Below are 11,332 nucleotides of genomic sequence, written 5' to 3' on the forward strand. Positions count from 1 at the left end.
CTGACCTAACTTAACCTAGAATAACCTTTTAAAAGCTACTATGAAAATACGATGAAATGCCCCTTAAGAGGCGTTGCCACAAAAGAGACTATAACCCAAAGTTTTCCATTTTTCTAAGAGATTTTTATATCTGTAGATGAAAGGACAAGTATTTTTTTTTATTTTTTACATAGTTCTTTATATCTTTTGTTTTTATGATACGATAAATTTTTTTGTGGATTATAAGATTTAAAAAAATAAAATTTCTGTTTCGAGCATCCAGTATGTAATTTACTTTGACTGTCATCACACAACATACAGGAAAAAGGATTTGTGACTTTTTCTATCTAAAATATATATTTTTTTCAACAGATGCTCTTTAAATCTACTTGTCTGTATTCTTATTAATGATTTTTTGTGCTTTGCTACTTAAAGATGTTGTCATCCTTGTTGTCATACAATAAAGAAATATTTAAAATCAGTTTTACATATTAGGTTAATTTTTGGTAAATTATTTCCAAAATGTGTGTTTTTATCTCCCCCCCAAAAAAATTTTTTTAATGGGGTTATTCATCCTTCCTGCTGAGATTTTATAACATCCCCTTCCACCCATAAAAAAATGTTTTGTGGTGGGGAGGGGGGGGGGGGAAGGTTAAATTATCTTCTGTACTCTTTTTTCGAAGATGCTTTCTAGCTCCCTTTCCTTTGGTCATTGCAGGGTGGGGAGAAGGGATGGGGGAGAAGAGATGGGGGGGGAAGAGATGGGGGATATAAATGGGAAATAGGGATGGGGGAAGGGATGGGGAAGAAGGGATAAGGACTAGAAGGCCCATAATCAAATAATCCCACCCCTTAAAACGCCCTTATTTAAAATTAGTATATATAATCAAAATGCCCCCCCCCTAAAGCAAAGTGCCCCCCCAGGGCACTTTGATTTTGAATAGTCAAAATCTTCAAAATGCCCCCCCCTAGACAAAGTGCTTCGCACGCCACTGAATGATAATCATAATAAATTCCTGGAGACTTAGAATAAGCGGCGGCAGCATCTCCATTGACAAGTTCATGACTCCCATGATGTGCAACACCGCCCACACCAACCCCTACACCCCCTCCAGCACTGAGCTCTCCACCATCCTTACCCTTACCAAACAGGAAACTACGGGTTCCCCTAAAAAATAAAAGGCTTTGTTCATATTTCATGATATTACAATTATGTTATAGGGTTTTTGTTGTAAATATAGTCCTACATTACAAATACAATTACAAAACATTCACTAAAATTTGACAAAATGCAAAATCAAATAAAGTAGGATGTGCACTATAATGGTTTGGGCAGGGGAGGGGGGGGGGGGGGGTTTACTCGAGAACCCTTAGAGCTAGAGTGAATCCGAAATTAGCTCACTCTAGCTTTAAGGGTTCTCGAGTAAACCCCCACCCCTGCCCAAACTATTATAGTGCACATCCTCCTTTTATATTTATTTACAAATATATTCTTAAATGAGTGTTATACCCACACACACACACACACCCACTAGCCAATCATTTTTAAAAATGAAAAAACACATTTCTAGCCTCTGCGGGACCTTTCCTATCCCAAATAAAACATCTAATATAATTTTGTTTTCAAATTCTTTGTTTATAGTCTACTTTCAGCTACAGGTAAATTTCAAAAAGAAAACTGTAAAAGGGCAGAGATACAGCTTTATCAATGTTAAATATTAAGAACAGTTTTTTAGTATTTCTTCGAAACTGATTAATATCCGCTGGTTTATAACCATTTCTCAGGCATACTGAAATTTAATTTATAGCATCGTATTACAGATAATTTTCCACAAATAATTAAATCAAATCATAAGATTAATATTAATTTGGTTAGCCTATCCCTTTGGGCTAACAAAGCTGGTTTTTCTCTCTTGATTTTTCATTTTTATATCAGTGGAAAGATGTCTATTATACTATGCGATAAACAATTATTTTTTCATAAAATTATGCTACTCTGGATGTCCTTGTATAAGAAATGCTCGTGCCTGGATACAATTACTCTATTCCAAAAACTAAAATAACTACAAATACTTGATTTAATTGTCCTGTCTAGTAGAAAAATGATGAACGAAAATACTGCAGTCATAGTTATTATTAATTATTACACAACAAAACTACTTTAAAGCACAATTTCTTCAATTCGCCTAACTAAAAGCTTTATTAAAAAAATCTTTTTATTTAGTAAGAAAATTATGATTCTAAACAAAGAAAATATCGCAGTATGATATCTAAATAGTCATCGTGAGTATGAGAATCTTAATTTATGAGAAGATGTTTATATCTTGTAAAACATAATAGTAATTTCTATTTTTGGTTTGTCCGATGGACTCTATAGTTATAAGGTAAAATGAAACTCCCTAATGTGCAACTTTAATAAAAATTATCAATTCAATACTTTTCACGAACCTCTTAACAAGCATGATATAAAGAAACAACTGAGATCAAATATCTTCCAACCTTCCAGAGAAACCTTTTTATGTAAGTTTATTTTATGATTTCCTTTTTTGTCAAATTCAGCAATTCAAATATATTCTTATTTCTTAGCTCTGCATTTTAAAAATCATTTTTGCTGACTATAAAAATGAAGAATGTCTACCCTGTTAAAAAATTAAATTTAATACAAAAATACTACTAATACAAAATGCACCATTTTCTAAATAAAAACAAACATTCTTATCAAAATGCCACTTCAAAGTTTTGACACTCACTTAATTCTAACGCATAAAAATTTTGTATGTCAAAATTCTCTACTATCCATTATGCTGTATTTCATAGTTTCACATACAAGGTGTCCACAAAACAAGTTTCTTAGAATACCTTAATAATTTGGGAGAATGGTACCCCCCCCCCCCCTCTTCGAAACCAACAAATATTGCCACAATTAACAAATCTACAATTAATGCAACAAAGGCCAAAAGAAATGAAATTTGCGGACACCTAGTAAATGATAACAAAATGTGGGAAATTAGTTGCTGCATCAAATAAGTTTTCTTTCTTTCTTCAGGTGTTGTAACAACTTTACTTATCACACGGTGTATAAAACCTCAACTTAGGCAGCCAACACTTTTTGTTTGGAAGTTGATTGAAAAGAATTACTTTCTGAGAAACACTACCACATCCCTGAATAATACAAAATAGCAATCAGTTTCTTTCATAATGAAAACAGAGAAGCGCTGATAATTGTAAAGATCTTGTAATCAAGGTGTTCAGAACTCTTAGAAATTTTCCAAAAAGCCAAAAAATTCCAAAAAAGGTAGAAATTAAAAAAATAATTCATCATATTTTCTATCAAAATTTTCAAAGTGACATAAAAAACAAGAAGAAATACTGGGAAATGACAGTTTTTAGCGAATCATAATACTTTCTTATAGTTATTCAAAATGTTTATTTTTAATATTGGTTTAAAGGCAGTTATATATTTGCATTTTAAGCTTTTTGGAATGCTTTAATCCTGAAAACCCTGATTATTAAATATATATAATAATCACTGCCCCCTTTTATAAGGTCCTTAATACTTTTGAAGTTATAATTCGAAATATATTTTAAGTTTTTAAAGTTTCATGACATGGTAAACTAATTTTTTTTTTTATAAAAATTACTAAAATTTTTACATAATTAAAAAGTAAATATTATAATTATTATTATTATCAATTCTAAACTACAGGGATGTGTTGTGTTAGGTTATTTAAAAATATAGGGTTGGAACTGTAATTTAAATGTTATTGTAGTAATTTAATTTTGGGTCTTTATCTACACGAATTCTATTTCATAGGATTTGTTTATCATAGCCTCACATATCTAAATCCTCTTTCAAGAAAAGTATAAACTCTAAAATTCCTTTTTACTAAATTTTTCTCTACATGTTTGTTATAAGCCTAGGTATTTGTGAGTTTATATTTTTTAAAAACGCAGATATTCTATGACTTGGAAAGAATTTCCTTCCGTTAATCAGACAGCTTTAGTAATAATGACTGTAAAAGTTTAAAAAAATAAAACTCCTAAAAATTCAAAACGCAGATAACTTTGATTGCAGCTGTATGTCAATGTTAGCTAATCATATTAAACAGACTCACAACAACTGAACGCTGATCGGAGGTAATTACCAATGTTTCAAACATAGAATTACCAACCTGATAATTATAAGAAAATAAGTTTTAATTATTTTCTTTTTTTATGCGTTTATGTAATAACCAGTTATGACGAGTTTAAATTTCATAAAATCTTAAGCCTAGCCGCTAGCAGATCTACGATATAACAATTTTTCAACTTTCATTTATTAAAAACTGTGTTAACCTGAAATATTAAATTGTTTTGCTGAAAATATGAACGATTACGTCCAATACTAGAGAAGCTAAAATAAGCTATAAGGGAAGATAATGGACGAGTAAGGCCAGGGAAACAATTATCTGCACTACCAATGAAAGGTCAGCCTACCAAAGCATTACAGAAATGTATAACATACATAAGCACTTTTAGAGTAGCTTCACCCTTTAAAATGTTTGTAAAAAAATTCGTGAATATAAAAAAAGTTTGTTTGATGTTGCCTTTTTTAATAGCACAGTTACTTGAATATGGAGCTTGTCCGTTCATCTGTGATTCTGAACGAGCCGGTTAAATTTTTTTTTGTTAATTGGCAAAAGACTTAAAAAAATGAGCAATCCATAAATCTTTTTTCAAAGGCGTACATTAGCTAAAAATTGCCTTTTTCTATTTATACTTTTTTACAATTGAAATTTGCCATAGAAGTTTTAACTTTTTAATACTTGTTATTTCTGCATTAGTTATTGACATAATTGTCCTTGTTCAAAGTACATGTAAATTGTAAATAAGTATATGGTAAAACAGTTTAAATATTCAAATTCATTTCATGAAAGAATAAACAAATAATACTTTTTTACCCCACAGTCAAATTTGAATAGCAGATAAAAAAACATGTTTCTGTGTTTGTGTTGTAAAAGATCTCATGAACAGGAGGATGATAACAATATTGGAATGAGGATGTTTTTAACAGACAAAACACCTCAAATACTTAATTTGTATGCAGGGGTGATAAATCTTGTTAATTAAAATGAAATATAATAAATAATTAATGAACGACTCTACTGTGAAGACAAATTTCTACCCTTGTGGTTTCTTTCTAATATACTGTGTTCTCATTTTAGATATATTGGCACTATCTCTCCAATCACCATCGGTAGGAATCATAAACCCTCCCCCCGCCCCCCATCTCACAAGGAATTTATTTTTTAACTATGGAAACAATAGGTTTTTTACAATCTCAGCAGGACTGGAGCTGAAATGAACGTTTTGTGTGTAGGAATGGTCCGTCCATACATCCGAACTTTAAGAACGGGTAGCTCTGATCGGTAATACAAACATTTCTCTTTTCATGGCGATTCCTGTAACATTTAATTACCATTGAGAAAGAGCATTATCTATATGTTTATACCTATTAATAAGCTCGGCATCCTGCTCCTTCATTTAATGTTTTATCGTACGATTTTAGTCGGTTAGATTTGCTTTTATGAATTTTTGTCATCCTTGTTTTGGATAAAAATACTCCGGGATAGGGAGAGGGGAGTTTATGTTGGGTTCACTGATGATTGGTGGGATAATCCAAATACATTTTAAATCTGTTTTAATCTAATTATGAATACAGTTGCCTCTGACCTACTAAAGTTCATTCTTTTAACTTTCAAGTATTCATTAGTTTCTCAATCACATCAGATCTAAATTAAACATATATTTACAAACCTTAAAAGTATTAGAAAGATTAATACCATTCTTACCAAAATTCCAATCTCTCCAGGAGAAGATTTTCAATATCCAATTGTTAATATTTCTTGATTTTTTTTATGTTATCAATGAATTCTTTAAAGTTTCTTCAAAAGTTCTCCGAGTACCCTTATAACATTTTTTAAAGTCAGTGGTAAAGATTACATGCTAAACATGATAAAAAAAGTTATTTCGAGTAAGAATGTTGAGCTTTCCTTTTTTAAAAGGATTAGCACACACTGTAATCTAAATTTAAAATGACTTTAATTATGTTACAATACTTTTTATCCAGTCTTGTCTGTAAATTTTGAGTATTTTGTGTATGTTCAGTCTACACACAGCTACCCAAAAAAACAAGCGCTCTAATGTAAAAAAAGCATGTAAAATATAACATTTATAATTTTAATTCATGCAAAGCAAACCTTTTCCAGTTTAGTCCAGGAAGGCTAATATAGATAGCACATAACACTTAAAATTTTCTGCTTTCATAAAAAATAAGAAAAATTTCGCAAATTGAAACCACAATAAACAACAATAAAACTCTAAAACTCCTAAAAACATAAGTAAAGGAAATTACGCCCAAAATAACTAATTTTCATCGTTGTTTTAGTATTCATTATAAAAAGTTATAGTTTTATAATGAAAAAATAACGTTGAATTTTAGTACTTATATTTGAAAATTTTTAGTAAAAACAACATAAAACAAATAATTAAAATAGAAAAAATCGATTGATTAATTATGTAGGCAATAGGCAAATAAGTATATCTACTTCCTAATAAAATAAGCTAAAAAACTTTTCCAAAAATTTATACCAATATATAATCTAAAATATTTATTCTATAAACTATCTTAAATAAAATTGGTCTTTGTTAGTTTGTTCAATTATTTCACGAGGAAAGCTATTTTTTTATATTTAGACTAAAGTTCTATTAAATTTTAGGAAATAATTGTTGAGCAATAGCATTCAAAATATTCTTTAAAGCTAATTTACTTGGTAAAATTTTGGAATCAAGTCGAAAATATGATTTTTTTACAACTTGAAAGAATGCCAACGCTTAACGGTTTGGCGCAAAGTCTACTATTGCACAACCAAAAAATACTAGTCTTCATTTTATAAAAAAAAATACCCAATGCACATTGCACAGTGCACGCAAATGCCCAAAAGCCCTATTTTTCTACGTTTTCTACAGCCCCGCACTTTTCGTGCATTATTGGGTCTTAGCTATTGCTATTCGTAAGACTGACTAGTTTTTATGGTATGCAAGCGACGCTGTGTATTCAACCGATTGGCAGCAATTTGAGTTGATTAAAGATTTTACAAGTACTTTCAACATGATCCAATTTTGTTTTGATTTTCAAATTACAATTATTTTCAACAATTTATACAAATTTGATATTTTATTTTTGCTAAAGTTCAACAATACTTTAGACCTATTTATTTGATAGGATTAATATAAATACTTTTAGATTTTATGATTAAGAATTACCTTGTTGCTTTTTGCCATCTTGACTGAACCTTGGTTTTGTTCTCTGCTCTAAAATCAAATAAAAATGCTAGGAAAAATTAAAAGAGAACCAGATTTTAGTAGGGTTATTTATTTTATATTTATTCTGTTGATATTTCTTAGAACTAGTTATTTAGTTGTTTCTAAAATATTAAATTGTTTCTATAAACAATCGCCACCTTGAATTTAAAGTAAAAATTCCAGAAAATCTACTTCAATACACTCAAATAGAAAATATGTAAAAATAAGTATTAAGGGAAATATGTTATATATAATTCATAATATTTGAAGAACATTGGCAATTATGCAAAAGCTTTGAAAGAACAGACAGAATATAATATCAAAGTTTGTTCAGCAAGATAGAGTGAGAGATAGAGGAGAAAGAGAGTGAGAGAGAGGGGGAAAGAAGATATGGCTATAGATGAAATAGTAAGAAGTGTATATAAAGAGAGAGAACATAAATATATGTAAGATTGTTCTCCAACCAGTAACTAATTTATTTCAAATTATCTGACATTGTTCATATAGAACAATCACAAATTATTTATGCAGATGATTAATCTATTCTTTTATTCCTTTTTTTGCCCTTTGATTATATTTCAAAATTTAACAATAATTAAAATGGCATAACTCTTCTATATAAGTTACAGGTTTAATGAATTTAATACATATGAAATCCTAAATTGTAAGTATTCTATGTAAAGAAAGGCAAAAAAGCTTTAGGCCTTCTAAAGTTGAAAAGTAGATGTAAATTTGAACTCACTTTTTGTTGTTTGTTCCACCGTTCAGGGAGCTGTTACTAAAATAATTTTATCAATTAGAAAAATATAAATAATTTCAATTTAATTGAATTTAACACAAGAAAAGTTTTCTAGATTACAAAATTATCGGCAGTAGATGATTGTGACTAGTATGATTGGCTTAAACACCAAAATAGATAGAAAAAAATCGGATTTTAACATACAAAAAAAGATACTATTAAAACTACTAACCTAATTTTATACATTGTTTGGTAATTTCATAACCTAAACTACCTTTCTTAAGTATACTATAAAAATGCCTAGTAGTTAGAGTTTCCATAGAATTACGAAAAAATATGTAAGACGTAGGAAACATGTTTTTCCTGAATTTTTCTGAAATATTTAGAAGACAATTTCACTTTTTATCTCCTTTTCCAAAAATTACAAATAAAAAGATTTTTTCCTTATTTCCTCTCCCTGTTAGGTTTTATAATCAGGAGGTATTAAAAATCCTCATACTTTCAAAAAAGGTTAGAAACAATCTAACTTGTTAAGTTCTTATATTTCATTCAAAACATAAAATAAGAGAAAATAAATTTATCGCCATTACCTTATAGATTTACCATGAGAAAAGTCAAAGTCCTGGCTCATTGTAAGAGTCTCACAGTAAAGACAACCACTTTAAAAAGACACTCTTTGAATTTTATTTATTGATAATTATTGAAACGCCTCAGGATTGTAGGTAAAAGTTTCTGAGCAGAATCTATTAAAATGTCAAAAGAAAAATATCAAAGAAAATATTAAAAAGTTTTGATACGTTTTTCACCTTTTTTAGGGATAACTAGTTATGAAAAAATTTAACTAATTTTTAAAAATTTTGAGTGTCCCTTTGATGCGAAGATTTTCTGATCCTAACATTTCATGAATCATTCATTTTCTGAAAAAAAAGTTAATTTTTATTATTATTTGCATTTTTGAACTCTTAATTTAGGAAAAAATCAAACTATATTTTTAAGTAATAGAATATCCGTCTAACTTTGGGTACTGTACTGTAGGTGTTCATATTTTAGTTTTTCTTTATATTACTTATCCTATATCCTAAATTACTAAATTAGTACAACCAATATGCATGTTTCTATGCAGTGGTCTCAGGAATATAAGAATGGTCATAATTTTTTTCCCCATAATGCTCGTTTCTTTCCTTTCTTCTGGTTGCTAAGCTGCTCTCTGTTTTGTTCTCACTGAAGCATAAATTAACTGCATACTGTTTCAATTCACTATTAATAATCTAAAACCTTGATACCATTATATGTACCTAATCGTCCTTAATAAAGAATTATCACTTTTATAATTGTACAAGAACAATTGTGTTCAAATAAGTTGCTGTAACAAAAGAAAATATTCTTTCAACGAAAATTGAACAGCGTTTGTGTGTGATCTTATATTCAAACATTCAAAGTAAAGTGGCAATTTAAAAGCTAAGCTATTCTATACATAAGATGGGTCCGTCCGGGACAGTTAGATATTTTCGCCAATTAAATAAAGGGTGTTTAAGAAAACAATCGCTTCACCCTTTTAATATAAACCCTACAGTTTTGGTCAAAAACTAACAAAAAATGACCCAAATCATGTCCAAGCAATGACAATGAGAAAACACTATTGAATTTTGATTTCTACTCACCTCTCCTGAGCACTACAGCTCGAGTCCTAGCCCTTGTGGAAAATTTTTCTCTATGTGGAGAGTGCATATTTTAATACAAATTAAGACAGTTTTGTCTTTTTTAAAAAGAATAAACTGTCTAAAGTACTTGAAATCTTGTATATAGACCCCATAATGTTCAGAATTTTTGATGGAGCATGTAAAAACCTTTCTATAGACGCCTTAACCAGATTTCTGACTCAATCCTTGCCAATTTGGCATCATAAAGACACAAAAAAAGAAACCATCTTAAATAATTACAATCTTGTAGATAGAACCAATAATGTTTAGAATTTTTGATGGAGCATTTACACTGTACATTGTACAGACCTTTCTATAGACACGTTAATCAGGTTTCTAACACAATCTCAGCCATTTTGACATTAAAAAGAAAGATCTGTCAAACATCAAGAACTAGAATTGAGTTAGAAACCTGGTTAAGACGATTTGTTGATTTTTAATCTCCATGTAGGGAAAAATTTTCCACAAGAGCTATGACTCGAGCTGTAGTGCTCAGGAGAGGTTAGTAGAAATCAAAACTTAATAGTGCTTTCGCATTGTCATTGCTTGGACATAATTTGGGTCATTTTTTGTTAGTTTTTGACTAAAACTGTAGGGTTTATATTGAAAAGAGTGAAGCGATTGTTTTTTTAAACACCCTTTAGTTTAGAGTGGATCGGTTCAAAACTTTACATGATGCATTCTCTAACAGGTACGATTAAGGAAGCTTAGCAATTTATGTATGGATATTGTCATACTTGGTTTTGCATATTTTTGGTCGAGATCCATGCCACTTTATCTTAGATACTATTGCAGTATTACAATCAGAAAATTATCCCAGCGTGAATTCATCTTGCTTCATTATCTACTTATTCAAATATAATTTTACACTCTACACATGTAATTGTACATTACAATGTACGTTATGATTATGTCGGTTGTTTATATGCAAGGTTACTCTAACCGATGTTTATACTTTGTATATTGTATTTAAGGGGCATTGCATTCACCTGACAAGTTTTATTTGTGAATCGGCACAAGGTTTTAATATTGCTAAAACATTTCTGAAAACTAAGCAATTTATAGACTGCTATTGGTTAAACAGCTGAACGTGCATAATTTCACTTCTTTATAACTGGCATATGAAAGACTATAAACAATCTAAAATGACCTAGATCCAATGATGTGTAGAGCTATAACGAAAAATAATTCTTTTTGGTAAGGTACTATTAAGTATGGGACATTCTAAATTATTATTACATGTCTCCTTACATATTGTTTACAAGAATATGTGAGTATGCACATTTAGCCGTTTGGCCGCTGGATCATTTCTTACATAAAGACAATCAAAATTAGAGGGAAGGCGACAATTTTTACATTTTATTTATAAACATAATCATGGGCTTATATCAATAAGAATATACCTATACTTGTAAGTAGGCAAAGAAACTTATATAAATGCCAAAAACCGAAGTTAAGTTCTGAAAGAAAAATGGAAGAAATTTTTAGTATATCTTATAATTATCCCAATAATTTGTCATAACCTCAGAATTTTACATTTCACCCATTGTTTAATAGAGTAATGTGGTTC

General features: G+C 29.6%; 1 protein-coding gene across 5 annotated transcripts in view; it reads right to left on the minus strand.

Moving 5' to 3' along the window:
• The window catches only part of LOC145311672 (uncharacterized), a 37,404-nt gene extending 28,408 nt beyond the window's left edge, over nucleotides 1-8,996 (minus strand). For 2 of the 5 annotated variants that reach the window (XM_080150633.1, XM_080150632.1), the window contains exons 1-6: nucleotides 8,930-8,996; nucleotides 8,653-8,721; nucleotides 8,066-8,101; nucleotides 7,285-7,332; nucleotides 6,219-6,242; nucleotides 996-1,147 (exon numbers count right to left, since the gene is read on the minus strand). In XM_080150633.1, the coding sequence (XP_080006759.1) occupies nucleotides 996-1,147; nucleotides 6,219-6,242; nucleotides 7,285-7,332; nucleotides 8,066-8,101; nucleotides 8,653-8,693 (301 nt within the window). In that variant the 5' untranslated portion in view covers nucleotides 8,694-8,721; nucleotides 8,930-8,996. Of the gene's footprint in view, nucleotides 1-995; nucleotides 1,148-2,427; nucleotides 2,804-5,691; nucleotides 5,751-6,218; nucleotides 6,243-7,284; nucleotides 7,333-8,065; nucleotides 8,102-8,652; nucleotides 8,722-8,929 lie in introns of those variants that run through there. The other 3 variants (XM_080150634.1, XM_080150635.1, XM_080150636.1) reach the window with 3 other exon arrangements.
• Between the last annotated feature and the right edge of the window lie 2,336 nt (nucleotides 8,997-11,332).

The sequence above is a fragment of the Acartia tonsa genome, chromosome 2 (assembly GCF_053477335.1).
Source record: "Acartia tonsa isolate MP-2025a chromosome 2, ASM5347733v1, whole genome shotgun sequence".
Classification (NCBI taxonomy): domain Eukaryota; kingdom Metazoa; phylum Arthropoda; class Copepoda; order Calanoida; family Acartiidae; genus Acartia; species Acartia tonsa.